The following is a 19,589-nucleotide window of genomic DNA, read 5'->3' as shown; positions in this document are numbered from 1 at the left end:
ATTATTATAGAAAACCACAAGATGATGGCAAAGGTTGATACCGGAAGCACACATACTTTTATAAAGTTAGACTCGCTTAGAGCTAAATTAAATATAAACAAAATAAACAAAAATATTAGTGGTTTCTTTAATTGCTTGTCTAAAGACAATAAAATTTCTCGTATTGGTATTACAGATCCTTTGACTGTAAAATATACAAATGGAATCATTTTTAAGCACCAATTTGAAGTCATAGATTTCAATGATAGCTTTGACTTTGACATTCTTCTTGGTACGGACATTATGAGTAAACTGGGTATTGCACTTACAGGTGTTGCATACAATTTAGAAAATGATAGTGTTGATCCAAATGATAAAGACTCTATTTTTTCTAATGCAAACATCGTAACAACTGATACACCTGAACCTGATAATTCACCTGCTGGATCTGCTGAGGAGGTTGCACAGTTTATGGCTTCCATCCAAGATGCTATTGATGAAAATCAAAAGATACCAGTAGAGTCATTTTGTCCTATTCCAGAATCCATTATCAAGTTGCCCACACCTGAAGGAGCAACCGCTTATCGTCGTCAGTACAGCATCCCGCATACATTGAGGCCTGTCCTAGATGAACAGATAAATGAATGGCTTAGAACAAAAACAATAGAGAAGTGTGGTGTCAATACTTCTTTTAATAGCCCGGTGTTACTTGTACCTAAAAAGAACAAACAGGGTGAAATTGTCAGCCATCGAGCTTGTTTGGATGTTAGACTTTTAAATAAGATCTTACCACCAACATATAACTTTGAAGTGCCACTGGTGAGAAACATTTTTGAAAACTTAAGAGGCAAGAAGATTTTCTCAACTCTTGATCTCTCTAATGCATATCATCGCTTTAAAATCCATCCTCCAGATGCGCATAAATTAACATTTTCTCATAATGGACAGCAATACTGCTTCATCAAGGGATGCTTTGGACTAAAGAGCCTAACTTCTCAATTCTGTAAGGTTATGGCCATTTTGTTTGAGGGTATGGATTGCGTTCAATCTTTTGTTGATGATTGTATCGTGGCCAGTGAAACACCCGAGCAACATGCCAAAGATGTCAAAATGGTGATAGACAGATTGATACAAGCCAAATTGATTTTGAATCCAAAGAAATGTGTTTGGTTTCAGCAGTCAGTTAGGATGCTTGGATTTGTGGTCAATGCAGATGGGATTATGGTTGATAAAGCCAAACTCACTAACGTTGAATCATGGCCAGTACCAAAGACAGCGAAACACATTCAACAGTTCATGGGGTTAATCAATTATTTTAGAGAATTTGTACCGATGATCTCTACTGTTGCTGAGCCTTTGACTAGATTAAGCCATGCAAAGAACGTAGAAGAGCTGTGGTCTGATGAGCAAACTAAGAGCTTTAATGCCTTGAAAGCCATCTTGCACTCAAATATGCTTTTGCATTATCCTGATTTCACCAAAGAATTCTTTGTTGCCTCTGATGCTTCTCAGTATGGTATATCCGCTGTATTATTTCAGAGAGATGATAAGGGTAGAGACAAATATATTAGTTTTGTGTCCAATGCTCTATCACCCTCACAACGCAGATGGAGTGCTACTCGTCGTGAGTTATATGGTGTTCTGATGGCTTTTCGTCGCTTCCATCAATATATTTGGGGACGCAGATTTACATTGCACACAGATCACAAAGCATTGATTTATATGCATACTCAACGAGATTGCAACAATATGATGTTGAATTGGTACGAAGAAATTCTGACTTATGACTTTGATGCTGTGCATATTCCTGGTATCCTTCTTAAATTGCCAGATTTGTTGAGTCGTTTGTATTCCCCTCTCGACCAATTCGAAGGTGATCACAAACTGGTAGGGGGTAGCACTGGCAATCGAAAGCGAAATGTACAAGCTGCCAAAATAAAAAGAGTTGCTATTTGCAGGAAGAAATATAGCAGAGATAAAAACCTGCATGTTCTTACCACGCAGCTGGTTGAGCAGACTAAAGAACCACTTGATTATTTTACACCGCCTGAGACTGAAAGAGAAAAGCTCTTGCGTGATGCACATACTTTTGGACACTTTGGCAGCCATGCTATTGTGCGTGAACTACACTCTCAAGGACTTCATTGGACAAATATGTATCAAGAAGCCAAGGAACTAGTAAGTTCATGTCCTGAGTGCCAAAAGCATAATATAGCAAAAAGAGGTTACCATCCACTGACAAGCATTATTGCATTGCGACCCTTTGATCATGTATCTGTTGATTCTGCAGGTCCTTTTCCTGTAACTGAAAATGGGAATACTGAAATCTTGGTCTTGACTGATATTTGTTCAAAATATATTATTGTCAGAGCACTTAAGAACCAACAATCAGATACCATTGCTCATACATTGATGCAGATCTTTGGAGACTATGGATTTCCTCGTATCCTACAATCCGACAATGGCAGAGCATACCATAACTTGTTACTTGAATCTATTTCGAAAAAGCTCGACATTGATCGAAGGTACTCCACTCCCTACCATCCTAGAGGAAATGGAAGTGCTGAATCCAGTGTAAAAATTGTTGAAAACACACTGAGAAAGATGTGTCAATCGAATAGCAAAGACTGGGATTACTACTTACCAGTAGTCCAGCTTTCTATCAACAACGCTATCAAGAATAAGACGTTGAGTTCACCCTTCTCATTGATGTTTGCACGCAGAGTCGGCTTACCTAAAAATTATGAAGAAAAGAACAAATATCCACTTCCTAGAGATATGATGACGCGTGATGATCTTGAGCAGCGCATTGATCACATGGAGAAGATTGTCTTTCCCGCTATCTTTGAAAGAACTCAAAAGATAAATGAGGAATATAATAAGAGGTTCAATACAAAGAACATACTTGTTGATATTGAACCCGGAACACATGTTATGGTAAGACTGCAAAAGAGACCGAGTAAACTGTCTCCATTATATGAAGGCCCCTATACTGTTGTAAGAAGAAACAAAGGTGGCTCATATGAATTAAAAGACGAGCAAAATGAATTATTGCATCGTAATTATACACCATCAGAACTGAAGATTGTGACCATTGACGAATCAACCATTGAAGAAGAATACTTTGAAGTAGAAGATATTCGTGATCATCGTGGCAAGCCAGGAAGACGAGAGTACTTGGTTAAATGGACTGGTTTTGGTGAAAGAGCTAACACTTGGGAGCCTGCATCTAGTTTCCAAGATCCTACAATCATCAATCGCTACTGGGATAAAGTTGAAAAACTAAAAAGATTAGAGCATGAACGCATTGAATCAAAATCAAGCGATAGATCTGCATCTAACAAAGAGAATAAGAATGGTGTACTACACAAGACAGGAACAAAGAGAAGAAACCATCCTACTAGACAAAGTAGAGAGGAATTATCCACAAATGGAAGAGCTAGCAAAAGAATTAAATGCTAAGTGACATGAAAGAGAAGAAGACTATTTTCCTTTTGAAGAACACAAATTGCATAGACTCTAAACCATTTTTATGTCAAGTAAAGTTATATCAAGCCTAGATGTTCACATTGTAAGAAGCCGTTTACAACTATCAAAGATGAGTTGACTCTGGAGGAGGGTAATGTTGTGAACATATATGAACTCATATGCATAGATCAATAAATGATGATCATGGCAAAAGACCAGATCACATCTATGGCAATTGCAATGGATCTATAGTCACTGACATTCACTCATTCTACTAGAAGTACTACATCATCCTCATAGTCAGAGATTATGAACCTAGTGACTCTGTTATTATTAATGGCCCTCATAAAGTGACAGTTAGAGCTGACAAATACATTAGCATTGGCATTTGACAAATATGTAATAGTTTATTCAAGTTCAGGTCAGATCATGTACTATTGGCTGAGCTAACAACTTCCTCTAAAGGCATTTCTCTTAATTACTCCTGATCTAACAAATCAATCCGTAGTCAAGAAGCTAACCCAAAACAATATTTTGACCGAGAAGAAAAAGTATAAATACCTTGACATTTTATAGCAATTGAAGGACAACATTTTCTTGGAGAAATAAAAACCTATACAAGTTCTAACGGACTTTCTCTGTGTTCTTACCTTTTCTCTTATTGAATATCTACTCTCTCTTCATCTCACAACACTGTTAAACGACAATTTTGTTGTAACAAAAAAAAGATTCAAGCCAACTTTAAAACCATGGCGGTCACGTGACATCTCGAAGGTACAAGAAGGCTCTGGAAAGTAAAATGCTAGAAGGTTCTAGACAGCAAGTCACTTGATTACTAATCTCTGATTAGTAATCATGGTTCCGGAACCTTCCACAACTTTCTTATTTTCTTTATAGAATTATCCATAGTACTTGGTAGAAAAGTATAAATATAAGATCATCGTTATTCAATAAAGAAATTAATTATCTCTTTACTCTTAATTAGTATTACTTAAATACTATTAGTTGTTATAATATCAAGACGACAAATTGTCGCAGATATTAGTACTTCCGACCGCCAACAGCCAATCGAGGTTGAATATAACCTTCGAGACATGTTGCTATAACAATAAAACTACTGATTAACTACACTATTATTATATTATACAAATCATGCTATTTTGTCTTTTTTTAATAATTAATAAATTATTAGCCATACGTCAAACATAAGTTTTTAAACAAGTATCTGTATTTATATCATTAATGTTATATAATATTATAATTTTGTTTTTAAAGATTTTTTATAACTCTTAACTTATATCATTTTTATAAAGGCTGCTAATTTCAATTTTACTCTTAATTACATATTTATTTTTAAGTTAAATATGTTAAATTCTGTCTCAATTAGTGATAAAAGAAAATTAAATTATATTTTTATTAAGTTTGACACATTTCTCTTCCCTATATGTATAGATCAAACAAAAAAAGGTTTAAACCTCAAATATCAAACAAGAAAAGAAAGAAGGTTAGACTGAATCTATTACGCTTGTGATGTTTTGATAATAGAGTTATATAATAAGATGATATAGAGACAAAGGTAGATACTTTGAGACTGTTCTATACCATTTTATTCTTGTTCTTTTTGATTATAAATTATTCTAGCATATTTATACATGAAGAGATGTCGGAGTAAGTAGTAGTAGAGTTCATGCAAATGACTGAGTCTCTATTATCATAGACTACTTTAAATTAATTAAATAATGTAAATTATGGATTTCGGTTATAAGTCTTGATCTATTAAAAGATCCATTGTCTTATTCAGTACAAGAGGTTCTTTTAAGTCTATTTCTGATGTAAATTGATTATGATGTATTTTAGTATGTAAATGAAGACTTATTTAATGTCAGATCATCACAACGCTTAAGGAAGTTGCCTTTAGGAGACGCCAAGCTTGCGTGGCATTCGTCGAAAAAGAAATAATCAATCAAGTTGAAGGATATAATTACTTCCTGCTTTATTAGTGATAGAATAGATATTTTAGTATAGAATAGAAAAGTATAAATACCGTGTTGTTGATGATTATAAGTTACTTATCAAAGACTTATAATATCAAAACACAGACGTCTGTTGTATACACAGCATTATTCATCCCTTCTTACACTAGTTATGCCTTAAAAGAGCAAGTATTAATATCATGTATAAATATATCTTTCAATCACAGTTTTATCCGCAGCTTCGATGGATGTCTTCCATCTTAGTTTAAACATGTTAAAGATCAGACCATCACATAATCACAAATTGACATCTGCATCAATACCAATGGTAGACGAGGTCTGTGTCCTGATCATGTACCCAGTTCTTGTGTACCTTAATCCATTCAACCGATTAGCTAGTGTATACACACTCAGTCCCAAATTAAGGATAATCAATTATCATACAAACAATATAAATACAATACAAAATATAACCTTTAATAAAGCAGACTTCTTTTGGCCGTTTTGGTTCTAATTGACTTATTGATTTGACCATTTTATTAGTGATTATATCACAACGTCACTGCCTTCCAGAATATTTTCCCAGTATAATCATTGGCTAAAAAATATTCTATCGTCACCTGACCTGTATTATTGTATACAAAGGTTAAAGAAATATCAACTTGACAAAATTGTCGGGTTGCTTGTAGCAGCGGGTGGTGATGTGGAAGAGGAATTATACAAAAGTAAGGGTAAAAGTAAGCGCCGGCACTTCAAACCAGTAATGCCGAACCAGAATTCTCGGGCCTCGAAAAGGCAGCGGCTCTTTAATATCATGGCCTGTTCGCATTATATATAACAACTGAATGAATAAATAAAAAGGAGACTTTTGATCATTTTTCCCACAACTATAAACGCATCACCTATTATTTATAAACATACTATTACTGCCAAAGACCTCAAAGACATATTAACAAAAGTTCAACGCTGTCACTGTCAAAAAGTACGCGTTGACAAAAATTGTCGTCTTGATATTATAACAACTAATAGTATTTAAGTAATACTAATTAAGAGTAAAGAGATAATTAATTTCTTTATTGAATAACGATGATCTTATATTTATACTTTTCTACCAAGTACTATGGATAATTCTATAAAGAAAATAAGAAAGTTGTGGAAGGTTCCGGAACCATGATTACTAATCAGAGATTAGTAATCAAGTGACTTGCTGTCTAGAACCTTCTAGCATTTTACTTTCCAGAGCCTTCTTGTACCTTCGAGATGTCACGTGACCGCCATGGTTTTAAAGTTGGCTTGAATCTTTTTTTGTTACAACAAAATTGTCGTTTAACAGGAGTACAGGTAGTAGCTCTAGTTAAGACTTTGGAGGATATATAATAAAGGACTGTTACTAAATAGAAAGTATTTAGGAAGTGGAAAAGATATCTTTATTCAAATGGAATTAATTTCATACTTAAATCAAATCTAATTTCCTGTCCGGACCGGTCATCTTCCTTCTCTTTCTGTCTCCAGGCTTTGGTATCGTAGGAGTGAACATACGCTTCTTATTCTTATTCCAGTTACGTAAAAACTCAGGGACTTCAATATTATTGGGCATGACAAAATATGTCGTACCCAAACTTAGGTTTAAGCCCAATGTTAAGAAAGCGGCCAGAAGACACCAGCAGGTGCTCGAAGGTTCTGGAAATTATTAGTCAGATGTTTATCTGATTATCATTACCATATCTGGCATTCCCCTTATACGGCTACGACTTCAAATACTAGAAGCTTCCACTTGAGTCACAACTCAGACATTATAGATAGTATAAATATAAGTTGCACTCAATGAAATAAACATCATCTTTCAACACAAATATTAAGTATTAGTTACACTCTATAGTAAGTTAAGCCCTACGACTTATTATACGTATCTCTGGTTATACTTTACAAGTTTTATTGGCTTTGCTACTTATTGGATCTATCTACAAAGACGACAACTGGTAGCATCAGGACACTAAAGCAAGTTATAAAGTTAAATAGTTAAAGCAAGTCTCTCAAGGTTATTTTCTGGTTATTTTCAAGGTTTCAAAGGTTTAAAAAGTATCTCATTGGTTAAATTTTTCTGGTCTTTTCTGGTATTATGAGCGAAGATATTTCTATGACATCTGGTAATTCGTTTGGTTACGCTCGTAAGGTTCGTGAACCTGAGGTTTATAATGGTGAAAGAGACACTATCGCTGTGAATTCTTGGATTTACTCTTTGGAGTTGTATTTCTCCTTAGTGAAAATCGAACACCCACAAGAAAAGTTGTTGTATGCAGTCTCTTTATTGAGAAAGGATGCTCAATTGTGGTATTCACAGTTAAATACTTTCAATAAAGAGCATGTTCCTCAAGATTGGGACGAACTCAAGGTGGCTCTACGTACCGAATTTGTTCCCATTGATGCCATTGCGAAGGCTCGGGATAATATGGCTAGTCTGGTGCAAACTACAACAGTAAATCAGTATATCAATGACTTCCGTCGTCTGTTGTTGCAAATTCCTGATATGTCTGAGGGCGTTGCTCAAGACAAGTTTATTAGAGGTCTAATTAAGCCTCTACGTTATGCGGTCCGCTCTCAATTTCCCAAAACACTGGCAGACGCTCAACGTATCGCCTTGGCAATTGAAAGTGCAGAAGAGGGTGAGGTAGCTCAACCTATCAAGATGAGAACACCTCAACCTCAGTATGAAGCTATGGATTTGGACGCTATTCGTGACTTGGTAAATGCTCTCAACGGTGGTTCTGGTAGACGAATGGCTCAGTCTAATAACGGTCGCCGTAACTTTAACAGTGGTAATTTCGCCAGAAATACCGATGTTCAATGTTACAACTGTAAAGGCTGGGGCCACATGCAAGGCGAATGTCCTAGTCCCAGGTCTAGTCGTGGTGGTGGTAATCGACGTTCTGGCGACTCTTTTAACAACCGTTTAAAAGAGTAAGCGTGTTTGACGGGGAGGGAGATCAAGCACGCTCTAAAACAAGATCCCTCAACAGTATTAAACAAGATAATACTGTTCCAACTAATAGTGATGATGTCGAGGATTTACTAGGACTAGATAGTGATCATGAAACAGATGACTTGAAAGCAGACAATACATATCTGTTCAATCTAAAAAAGTCTAATAAAGCATCAACTGATTTGCCCCTGTACTCGTTTGATATCTTTACTAACGATGGTTCACGTAATTGCTACAAGACTATACAAGTACTTTTGGATACGGGTGCAAGCTCAAACTATATCAGTCCTACCCTGGTAAATCCTGCAACTATGAAAGTGACATCACTACAAACCAAGCACGAGGTGGAAACTGCTAACGGTCAAGTCTCAGTGATTAAAGATAAGGTTGAGTTCTCGGTGTCTGCAAATGGCGTTGGCCAACGGATTCAAGCTTATGTATTTGATACTAAGTTTGATCTTATCCTAGGTCAGCAATGGTTTCAGCAATACAAGCCTGTTCCCAACTGGTCTAATAGCTCTTGGTCTATCTCTGGTCCTTATGGTGTGGGTACAACTGTCTTATCCCCAGTTAACTTGGTGTCTAAATCTGAAAGTCTGGTGTACGTTATGAGCAAACGCCAAATGCAACGTTCATTACGCAAAAATAGCATAGACGAGTTATTCTTGGTACATGTGAAGGAATCTGGCTTGCACAACATGGTCGATACTGGCGATAATCTTGGCAAGGCTATCTCTAAGCTCTTAGCAGAGTATAAAGATGTTTTCACGGATAAGTTGCCTCCTGGTTTGCCTCCAGACCGTGGAATTGAACACGTAATCGAAACTGGTGATGCTGAACCAGTCTGCAAGCACCCTTTTAAGATGAGTCCTTTAGAACTAGACGAACTACAACGTCAACTAAAAGACTTATTAGACAAAGGGTTCATCCAGCCTAGTTCTTCGCCTTGGGGGGCTCCTGTTTTGTTTGTCCGCAAGAAGTCTGGTGAACTGCGAATGTGCATCGACTTCAGAATAATCAATTCTTTGTGCACCAAGAAGTTGAATACTCCATTACCTCGTATTGATGAGTGTTTAGAACGATTAGGTGGTGCAAGATACTTCTCTCAGTTCGATCTGACTAGTGGGTATCACCAAATTAGGCTCTCAGACTCGGATGTTCCCAAAACTTGTTTTGTAACTCGTTATGGTGCTTTTGAATGGCTTGTACTACCTTTCGGACTTCGGAACTCACCAGCAGTGTTTCAAAATATGATGAACAAATGTCTGTCTGGTTATGTTGACCGTTTCGTGCAGCTCTATTTGGACGATATTCTGGTCTACTCTAAAACAGCAAAGGAACATCTTGAACACATTCGTCTGGTCTTGGAGAGGTTCAGACAATTCAAGTTGTATGCAAACCCTAAGAAGTGCAAGTTCAATCAAAAAGAGGTTGAATTCTTGGGCATGAAAGTCTCGGCTGATGGTATTCTTCCTTCTGACACCAAGGTAAAAGCTATCAAAGACTGGCCTACACCTACCAATGTACAGGAAGTTCGTCAGTTTGTCGGTTTAGCGTCTCATTACCGAAGGTTTATCCGCCAGTTCTCCTCGGTGGCTGCTCCTCTGACGGAACTAACTAAAGGTACTGGTCCCAAACGTCGTAGTATTATTTGGAGTCAGGAATGTCAAAAAGCTTTCGAGCAATTGAAATTCTTATTGACACATGCTCCTTGTTTACAGCCTCCTGATGTCTCTAAACCGTACATTATTGAAACTGATAGCTCTGACTTTGGTTGTGGTGCTGTTCTCCTGCAAAAAGATGACTCTGGTGCTCTACATCCTCTGGCGTTTGAATCCAAAAAGTTTTCTATGGCTGAACGGAACTACCCTGCACAAGAGAGGGAGCTACTTGGTGTATTACATGCTCTTCGGGTTTGGCGTTGTTTTATCGATGGTGCTGACTATGTGGTATACACGGATCATAACCCTCTTCAGTATCTGAGATCACAAGCAAAACCTACCGCTCGTTTGGTGCGTTGGCTCTCAGAAATTGAAACTTATGATCCTAAGATACTCTACAAGCCTGGTAAAATGAACGAAGTCCCGGATGCGTTGTCACGTCGCGATGGAGCTGACTGTATACCTGCAGAATCAAGTATGGAACCTCGCTACTTGTATTCTGTAGACTCTAATATCTTGGTTCACCCTACCGACTGGCCCACATTCTATCTGACAAAACCAGAACTGGTCCCTGACACGGTCAAATCTGTCTTAGAGTCGAATCGTGATAAGTTTGTGATAAAGCAAGACAAGGTGTATCGTCTAGTGAAGGTCAATAATCAACAGCTTGAAGCAAGATTCTGTTCTTTCTCAAATCGCGCTACCCTGGTGAATAAGTTCCATGAAGGCTTTGGTCATGCCGGTCAGCTTACGGTATTTGAACTTATGCGCAAACGTTGGTGGTGGCCTAACATGCGAACTGATATTCAAACCTGGTTATTAGACTGTAAAGAATGTCAGTTAGCATCTAGTCCTGGCAAAAACAAACATCATGCTCCTATGGTTCCCTTGGATATTCCTCCTGCTTTTGGTCGCTGGCATCTAGATTTTGTTGGTGAATTACCTCTAACAAATCAGGGTAATAAATGGCTCCTAACGGCGGTAGACTATACCACTAATTGGCCTATTGCTCGTGCTGTCCCAGAGGCTACTGCGGAAGTTGTTGCAGATTTTATCTATGAGGAGATCGTCATGAAGTTCGGCTGCCCTCAAGAAATCCTGACTGATCGTGGTGCAAATTTCATGTCTACGGTGGTAAAGTTGTATATGAATCGCATAAAAACAAACCACAAGTTCACGTCAGCTTTCCATCCGCGCACAAACGGAAAATGCGAACGACTTAATGGTATTCTCAAGGCTATGCTTAGGAAATACGTCAATGGTGCTATTCATATTTGGGACAAGTTTGTAGATACTGCTCTTTTTGCTGCTCGGGTCCGTCACCATCGTTCTACTGGTTATTCTCCCTTCTACTTGGTATATGGCCGTGAACCTTTGCTTCCTGGTGATTATACTCGTCCTTATTTCGATAAGTTGACTTCTAATGACCCAAGGACAATTGCTGAACACACTGCTCGAGAACTTGAGGATATTGGTCAAATCCGCGCCGCCGCTGCCCATCGAATGAAAATAGTATCTGAGTCTGACAAGAGACGTTGGGATGCTGCTATCGAAAAGCTGGAATTCGAGATTGGTGATCATGTCTTACTCAGAAATGAGCAAAAGTATGGTCTGGAATACAACTGGATAGGCCCTTTTGTCATTGTAGATCGAAACGAGGCCAACCATGTTTACAAACTAGAAACTATTGGTGGTGAACCTTACACTTCTTGGGTACATATCGATCGATTAAAAGGTGTCAAGGCTGATTCGATCGATACTCCTTGGTACAATCCCACGGTTTCTCGTGCTGCTTGGCGCTCTGAAATGGGTCTTGACTCAAGGAATAAGGCTACTTCTGACTCGGTTGAACAAGTTGATCAGAGGCGATCAACATTCTCGGGGGGAATGATGTCGTACCCAAACTTAGGTTTAAGCCCAATGTTAAGAAAGCGGCCAGAAGACACCAGCAGGTGCTCGAAGGTTCTGGAAATTATTAGTCAGATGTTTATCTGATTATCATTACCATATCTGGCATTCCCCTTATACGGCTACGACTTCAAATACTAGAAGCTTCCACTTGAGTCACAACTCAGACATTATAGATAGTATAAATATAAGTTGCACTCAATGAAATAAACATCATCTTTCAACACAAATATTAAGTATTAGTTACACTCTATAGTAAGTTAAGCCCTACGACTTATTATACGTATCTCTGGTTATACTTTACAAGTTTTATTGGCTTTGCTACTTATTGGATTTATCTACAAAGACGACAAATATGTCAATCCTCAATGGTCCAGTGGCTAGGATTTGTCGCTTTCACCGACACGGCCGGGGTTCGATTCCCCGTTGGGGAATTTCTTTTGTCTTTCTAAATCGTTTGATTGTTTTTTTTCTCAACTTGGGTTTACCGAATCCGTATAGCTATCATGTATTGCTCTCTCTATTATTTTTATTATTGTTTTATGTCTCAATTGATGTGCTAACTTTTACCTTGCCTTACTTGATTCACTTCTTCAGGGCAGATCTAAACATTGCATTTCTCAAATATAATACGATGGCAATACATGAAAGAAACAAAGAGTTTTACAAGTGATATATGATACATGCAAAGGAACAAGCATTTGTTTTATTATATACAATTACACATCTTCTGCTTCTGACATGTCACTTAAATCAGGTCCATCATCAAATATGCCCAAATCTAATCCAATATTATCATCACTGTCTGATTGACTATGAGACGGCTTCATGCGTTTATGATGTATACGTTGTGGCTATAAATAAAATGATCAGTACATAGGACAAGTCAACAAGCAAAAAGAAGACTTACCACAACAACCTCTTCTTCTTCAGATTCATCAAAGATATGTCCTCGTTTGATGACTTTTTGATTTCGAAGATTGGTTTCTCTTACTCGATGAAGAATAGTGGTTGATGTATCATATTTACGTTCTTTTATCTGTGATAACTGAACTTGGCGCATACGATTGGGTTGAGGTGTATTGAATATAGAGGGTTTTGTCTTTGCACGTCGAGGACTAGTCAATGGTTTACGATGCATAGCTTCTCTTTTTGGTGTTCTCGGTGGTGCAACAGGCTCCTGTGGTTTCTCATTCTCTTGCTTTAAATCATTCCCATAAATCACATCAAAATAAGGTTGACCATAGACCAAGAATGGGTATCCTTTCAATGCTTCAAATTCAAGTAAGGCACCTTCTAATTCTTTTGTTACTTTAGGTAATTCTCGAGAAATACGTTTACGAAACTTTTCTTCACGCAATAATCGACCAGGATCACGCTGTCCTTTACCAAACAATCGATTAGGGTCGCGGGTGATTGCTTCAAATTCTTGTATTTCTTTCTTCAGTCGCATATGTTTCTCAATCAGTTCCAGAATGTATTTTGAGTCTTCTGTCTCTAACTGAAGTCTGGATATTTCATTTTCATGTGCTTCTAATATGGCATCCGAGAATTCATCTATTTTGTTGTCAGTTTAGGTTGCATTATGAACTAAAAAAAACAACATAAAAAGCTTACCTGTATGTGCAGGAGCAAATCGAGCTCTTTGTTTGTCACTGTAATACAGTTGATCCCATAATGACTTGAGTTCTTCTCTTGATGTCTGAATAAAATCACCCATTCTTTCATGTTTTAATTTGAGCATTCTTTCCAATTCAATTTCATACTAGTACTGATGTTAACAACACTTTCATAGCATAGCAAATACATACATTCTGTAGTTCTTTGAATGTGAAGCCTCGATTTGTCATCAGAAATGTCTCGCATTCTTGTGGATCCATATGCAATCGATTCCATAAATGCTTCAAGTTTTGTCCAATCTCTTCTTTTCTAAACTCTACTTGTTGTCTCTGTTCTTCTAATTGTTTAATACGTGTGGTGATGTCCTCAGATACCAGTTGATGAAACAGGTTCATACGCTTCTCTGGATCTTGTTCATGATAGAATTGATGAATAAGCTTATCTTGGTCTGATTGTGGTTCAAGTCCCATCAAGACCCATAACTGAAGAATGTGAGCCACGCCTTCTTCCACACGAGTCTTTTGGTTTGCATATTCAATCTCGCAACGACTGATCTCTTCTTCAAGTGCATTCACAGCTAAAGAAGACACATCAACATCTGAGGACATCATCATGCTTGTATTCACAAAATCGCCCAAGGCTTTTTTGAATTCTTCCAGTTGAAGATAGAGTTCATTCACGTGTTCTAGTCTTGCATTATATCTCTACTCAATGTCAATAGATGATTGTATGTACAGTGTACTTACTTGCTCTACTTGTTGCTTTTCTTGTATTAGATCAGATAGATTAGCAGAAAGTGATTTTGATGGATTCAAAACGGCTGTATTAGAGGCAAATTCACCCATAAGTTTTTTGTAGGAAAGTATTGACTTTTGTGTGTCTTGGATTTGGTTTAGAGTGTCTTGTTTAATCTGTTGGACTTTGTCAACTTCATTATGAATACATGTCGCTGTTGAAGACAAGGCAGTGACTAGCTGCTCTTGTCTTTCTGTTGTAGCTGATCCAATATCTTTTTGAATACTTGATAATCGTTCTAATTGTTGCTCAATAAGACGTGTAAGTTGATCTAATGAAGTCACTTGTGTATTCATCATATAAAGAACAGTTTTTTTTAAAAAAAGAAAAAAAATTATTTATTTATTTTTTAAACGCGTCTATCAAAAAATAAACAAAAAGGGGGAGGGGGAAAGTGAATTTTATTGTTATGGATGCATGACAACCTATTGCAGTGACAATATGTTAGCAACTATGTTTATGCGATACACCATAGATTATAAATAAAGAGAGTCTCGGTACTTTAATTTTTCTCTCTATTTTTTTCTTTTTTTTTTTTCTCAATTATCATGAGATCTCATTCAAGGTTATCCGATAGTGATTCAAGCACTTCAATAGCCTTTTCTGATGACGAATCAGAAGGACCGACACAACCTAATTCGAATTCTCAGTTATTTGCCAAGTTTGTACGAGACACTCGTTCCAGAGTAGAACAAAAGACATCTGAAATCAACGCAACCATGCAAGAGAAATTGCCCGAATGGAAACAACGAGGTGCCATGTATTCCACAAAGGCAAAAGAAACGAGTATTGAATGGAGCAGACGAGGCAAAGAAGCAGTGGATCGATGGAAAAAAGAAAGACAAGGCAAGTAAGGCACCTATGTCAATGACACTCATAAGTGACGATAGAGGTAGGGAAAGAAAATGCAGTGTTTGGTATGCCATTAGAAATAGCAGTCGCATTAACTCGGGTTGATACGGATGATTTGATACCTGCTATTGTCAGACGATGTATAGATTATCTGAATGATGTAGGTAAAGTATGAAAAAAGAAAAAAAAACAATTCGCTCTATCTATTGTTAATATGGATCGTGTAATAGGCATACATGAAGTAGGCATCTATCGAATTCCAGGCAGTACAACTACAGTCAACAAATTAAGAGCCGTGTTTAATGATGGATCTGACATCGATTTCTTCCAGACACAGCCAGATCCACATGCAGTAGGCACTTTGTTGAAAATGTATTTGCGAGAATGTAAAGTCTAGTTTTGTATGATGACAAAATGACTGATGCACTTGATAGTACCAGAACCTATCATCCCTCATGAACTAGTAGATGAATATGAGCTTCAATGTACAATGGATACCCCACAAGCCTATGCCAATATACGTTTGATCAACAGTCGATTACCCTTACATCATTTCTGTCTTTTACAGCGCTTATGTCAGCATTTAAAGCGTGTGGTTGATCATGCCTATGAAAATCGCATGTCAGTCTCCAATTTGGCTGTCATTTTCTTACCGACACTCAATATGAGCCGTGCCTTATTTCATGGCATGATTGAACACTATGAAGATATCTTTGTCAAAAAACCACCACCACTCCCTCAGAAGCCACGTAATCTCTCAATTGACAATACACCCTCCAAGCGTATTTTGCATTCCAAGACCATGTCAGATACACATCTGATGAAAAAAGTACCACCTCCAAAGCCAAGTCGATCCCCTTTAAAACCAGATCAACCTCATTTACCTCCTCGACCTATCAGCAAACCAAGATCGAAATCTGTTTCTCTATCAGATCCACCCAGAGGCCGTGTAGAAGCTATTGGGAAACAGTTTGAAACGCTTATGCAACATCAAAAGTAAGTTGCCATCTTACCTCATCTAGTTTCCCTCTATCTCCTGGTTTAAAATTGAAAACAATGTTGTATAAACTAATTTTTATGATTAAAAAAAAAAGACTTCAAAGAAAAAAAGTCAATGGCTAGAAAGCAGGGCAAACCATGTACTTGATTCCTGCTTGACAGCCAAGATCTTGATATATTAAAGTTGTTGAGTGTCGATAAATGACTGCAGCCACTCAGAGAGTATCACTAACGATAAGACCGTTAGAGACATGTTGCCACTTACCATCCATATTGATAGTAGCAGAACTATCATCGACCTTACGCACTCTTCGATCTAGGAACTGTTTGAGATCATCTTCAGTGTAGTATTGACTAAGTTTTATGGAAAAATGTGGGGAACAAGACTGTAGAGAGACCAATCGCCAGAGCTGATAATCGCTCACGAGACATAGTTGCTTTCTTGGTCTTTACGGAAATACAGTCCTTATTTAAGCAATAGAAAGCACCTTTCATTGTTCTTGTTCCCTTCTCGGTTCTGTTCACTGAGTGGGCTAATTTCTGGAAACAAAAGATACATGTCTGGGACGTATTATATTCGTTTGTGATGCGTACAATACTTGCGCTACCGAGTAGTTTACACTTCCATATCGTTTATGCCCTTTTATCCTTGAGCCAGTACCAAGGCCTGGGCCTTCAACAAACAAAAAACCTTTTGACTTCTTAGGAATTATTCAGAATGGCACAATTAATACCAATCACAAGCTATCATGATGAGTTATTACCTTTCCTTTTTTTGTACAAGCTTCTTTTCTTGATTACAGATCTTTAGGCAGACATGGGTATTCTGCAGTCCATTTGTTCCAATAGCATCGGTTCATTTACTAGAAACATAATAAGCACTTGATTCTTTTTTCTATGGCTTGAATGGACTTTGTATCTTTGTTTGAACTTGGCAGGGCATTGCAAGCTATTTTCAAAGAGAATATAGCAGCTAATTTATTTAGAAATTCATTGCGTTTCTAAATATCTCATATTATTAACAAACATTGTTTGTGGCAAGGAGTATGAGAAGGTATTCATTCATATTGACTGTTATTAACATAAAGTTCCTACAAGCAACCATAATTGTAGACCTAAATATCAAAAGGCTTTCTTAAATTGAAATTCACAGTGCTCAGTTTCATACATTAAAAAGAGATAGATAAATAACCCTTCAACATCGAATAAGACGGTTACATAACTTCTGCTGGCAGTCAACGAAAGTGTGTTGTAAGGTCTCTTTAATACCTTTTTGAACTTCGAGATCTCTATGTTGTATATGTTCCTTAACTATAGATTGAATACTATATCTTATGGAGTCTAGTTACAAATATATATATTCAGGACCAAAAGAAAGATGCTTTTATTTGATTTACGTTTGTTACAAATATATGAGAGAGGCGCTGATCACGAGTGACCTCCTCTCTCATACATACATTTAGATTTTTGTTTGCAGTTTTGTGTTTGTGATTTTGTTACAATTATATAAATTTGGTGTCGCCTCCTTAAGGTCTGACAGCTAATGTTGAGCAGCACAACAAATGGTTGAAATCGGACTTTCAATCGGTCGTGTCCCCTTTTTCGTCCAAATGTAACTACTACCAGAAGACTGGCAGTTGTTGAAATCCTCCTCTTTTATATTTTAGGTTCGATCCAGCATGAAGGTAACATATCAACCTAGAGGAAGGGATGTGATGCGTATAGAGAGTTTAGATGAATAGATAGATGGATGGATGGATGATTTCTATTCGATTTTTTTTTATTATTCTCCAGCATGTTACCAATCAGTCTCATTCAGTCTACTCCAATGCACACCCATCACCTTCATCTCATAGAATAACAACAGCAAGGCTAATGCCCCCTTTTTTTTTCTGACATTAGCTTAACATTGCGAACCCAGCCACTGGCTGTCAAAAGTTGATTGAAATTGAAGACGAGCGTCGTCTGTAAGTATAAATAATGGACGATAATGAGGCTAATGACACTATTAGCCGTGGTTTCTATGACAAGCGCATGGCCCAAGAAGTCTCTGGTGACTCTCTCGGTGACGAATTCAAGGGTTATGTCTTCCGTATCACTGGTGGTAACGACAAGCAAGGTTTCCCCATGAAGCAAGGTGTTCTCTTGCCTCACCGTGTCAAGCTCTTGATGTCCAAGGGTCACTCTTGCTACCGTCCTCGCCGTACTGGTGAACGTAAGAGAAAGTCTGTCCGTGGTTGTATTGTTGGTTCTGACCTCTCTGTCTTGTCTCTCGTTGTTGTCAAGCAAGGTGAACAAGACATTCCCGGTTTGACTGATGCTACTGTTCCTAAGCGTTTGGGTCCTAAGCGTGCTTCCAAGATCAGAAAGTTCTTTGTAAGTTCTTTATGCTCAGTGAACATGTTATTCATATATATCGTTTCTATAGAACTTGAGCAAGGAAGATGATGTCCGCAAGTACGTTATTCGTCGTGAAGTTCAACCTAAGGCTGAAGGTAAGAAGGCTTACACCAAGGCTCCCAAGATCCAACGTCTTGTTACTCCTCTTACTCTTCAACGCAAGAGACACAGACAAGCTCTTAAACGTAGAAGAGCCGAAGCTTCTCGTGAAGCCGAAGCTGAATACAAGCAATTGCTTGCTAAGCGTGTCAAGGAATCCAAGCAAGAAAAGATCGAACGTCGTCGTACTTCTTCTATGCAAAAGTCTGCTTCTGCTTAAAATAGAATAAACTGAAAAGAAAAGATTGTAATTTTGTATCATCTATGCAATGTTTATGCAAAGAAAACCCCCTCATTTGAATGTGACCGTGACATAGAATAAATTTCTTCATCTTTTTCTTTTGATCTCGATTGATGAGTTCACACCTTCGTACGCATTCACTTCAATCGCGTGTGGATGCGAATCAACAACGATCGAATGAACCTCATATTGAAAAACTACAAGTGATTATCCCTCAGCATCTATCTAAACAATTTTCACCTAAGGCCGATGCTGGATTACGACCTCTTCAGACAAACAAGAAACGACCTCAACTCCAAGACGTCTTGAACTACTATACTGAAGAACCCAAAGAAAAAAAGAAACCAGAATATCAATTAGTACAAGAAAAGAATGTACCTAGTATCATTAAAGACTATCGACGTAAGAAGCAATACAAGAAAATGGAATGTCTAGGCCAGGTAAAACAAAACACATACAACTAGCTTTCTCATGGTGTATAGGGTGCATTTGCTAAAGTGTATCGTGTGGCTACGATGGAAGGTCAATTCTTGGCTGCCAAAGTGATTGCCAAATCGTCATTAACCGATAAACGTTTAAGGAACAAGATTCTGGCAGAAATCAACATTCATCGT

At 37.6% G+C, this 19,589-nt stretch overlaps 4 protein-coding genes and 1 non-coding gene across 5 annotated transcripts; 4 read left to right on the top strand and 1 right to left on the bottom strand.

The window, feature by feature from the left end:
* The first annotated feature begins 12,331 nt into the window (after positions 1–12,331).
* B0P05DRAFT_t83 lies at positions 12,332–12,403 on the top strand. The gene has a single exon. It is a non-coding gene; the product is annotated as a tRNA-Glu (tRNA).
* A 53-nt stretch (positions 12,404–12,456) lies between these two features.
* Positions 12,457–14,700, bottom strand: B0P05DRAFT_639595 (microtubule associated protein-domain-containing protein). Its single transcript, XM_051583720.1, has 5 exons — positions 14,336–14,700; positions 13,781–14,293; positions 13,587–13,734; positions 12,880–13,526; positions 12,457–12,823 (listed from the first exon to the last, which is right to left on the bottom strand). The coding sequence occupies exons 1-5, from the start codon at positions 14,681–14,683 to the stop codon at positions 12,689–12,691; spliced, it is 1,791 nt and encodes a 596-aa protein (XP_051432278.1). The 5' UTR covers positions 14,684–14,700; the 3' UTR covers positions 12,457–12,688.
* Positions 14,701–14,708: 8 nt separating this feature from the next.
* Positions 14,709–16,346, top strand: B0P05DRAFT_552225 (Rho GTPase activation protein). Its single transcript, XM_051579444.1, has 4 exons — positions 14,709–15,230; positions 15,275–15,400; positions 15,467–15,622; positions 15,671–16,346. Exons 1-4 carry the CDS (start codon positions 14,933–14,935, stop codon positions 16,234–16,236), a joined length of 1,146 nt encoding a protein of 381 aa, XP_051432277.1. The 5' UTR covers positions 14,709–14,932; the 3' UTR covers positions 16,237–16,346.
* A 1,258-nt stretch (positions 16,347–17,604) lies between these two features.
* Positions 17,605–19,078, top strand: B0P05DRAFT_598677 (40S ribosomal protein S6-B). The gene is made up of 4 exons (XM_051583180.1): positions 17,605–17,920; positions 18,138–18,202; positions 18,248–18,611; positions 18,664–19,078. Exons 1-4 carry the CDS (start codon positions 17,915–17,917, stop codon positions 18,952–18,954), a joined length of 726 nt encoding a protein of 241 aa, XP_051432276.1. The 5' UTR covers positions 17,605–17,914; the 3' UTR covers positions 18,955–19,078.
* Positions 19,079–19,088: 10 nt separating this feature from the next.
* Positions 19,089–19,548, top strand: B0P05DRAFT_589557 (uncharacterized protein; the record flags this gene model as incomplete). Its single annotated transcript, XM_051582747.1, has 2 exons — positions 19,089–19,415; positions 19,458–19,548. Coding segments are annotated over 2 exons (418 nt in total), but the record flags the coding sequence as incomplete, so codon positions are not given.
* Positions 19,549–19,589: the final 41 nt, after the last annotated feature.

The sequence above is a fragment of the Gilbertella persicaria genome, assembly GCF_025201335.1.
Source record: "Gilbertella persicaria strain CBS 190.32 chromosome Unknown B0P05scaffold_36, whole genome shotgun sequence".
NCBI lineage: Eukaryota > Fungi > Mucoromycota > Mucoromycetes > Mucorales > Choanephoraceae > Gilbertella > Gilbertella persicaria.
Note: the sequence above shows the minus strand (reverse complement) of the source record. Positions and strands in the feature narration are given on the sequence as shown.

Coding starts and splice junctions, on each gene's coding strand:
- B0P05DRAFT_639595 (XM_051583720.1), bottom strand. CDS start 14,683: ATGATGAATACACAAGTGACTTCATTAGATCAACTTACACGTCTTATT. Junction 13,527..13,586: donor ATTTGCTCCTGCACATACAG/GTAAGCTTTTTA, acceptor ACAACAAAATAG/ATGAATTCTCGGATGCCATA. Junction 12,824..12,879: donor AAGAAGAAGAGGTTGTTGTG/GTAAGTCTTCTT, acceptor TTTTATTTATAG/CCACAACGTATACATCATAA.
- B0P05DRAFT_598677 (XM_051583180.1), top strand. Junction 18,203..18,247: donor ATTGAAGACGAGCGTCGTCT/GTAAGTATAAAT, acceptor TGACACTATTAG/CCGTGGTTTCTATGACAAGC. Junction 18,612..18,663: donor CCAAGATCAGAAAGTTCTTT/GTAAGTTCTTTA, acceptor TCGTTTCTATAG/AACTTGAGCAAGGAAGATGA.
- B0P05DRAFT_552225 (XM_051579444.1), top strand. CDS start 14,933: ATGAGATCTCATTCAAGGTTATCCGATAGTGATTCAAGCACTTCAATA. Junction 15,231..15,274: donor ATGGAAAAAAGAAAGACAAG/GCAAGTAAGGCA, acceptor AAGTGACGATAG/AGGTAGGGAAAGAAAATGCA. Junction 15,623..15,670: donor GAAAATGTATTTGCGAGAAT/GTAAAGTCTAGT, acceptor TGCACTTGATAG/TACCAGAACCTATCATCCCT.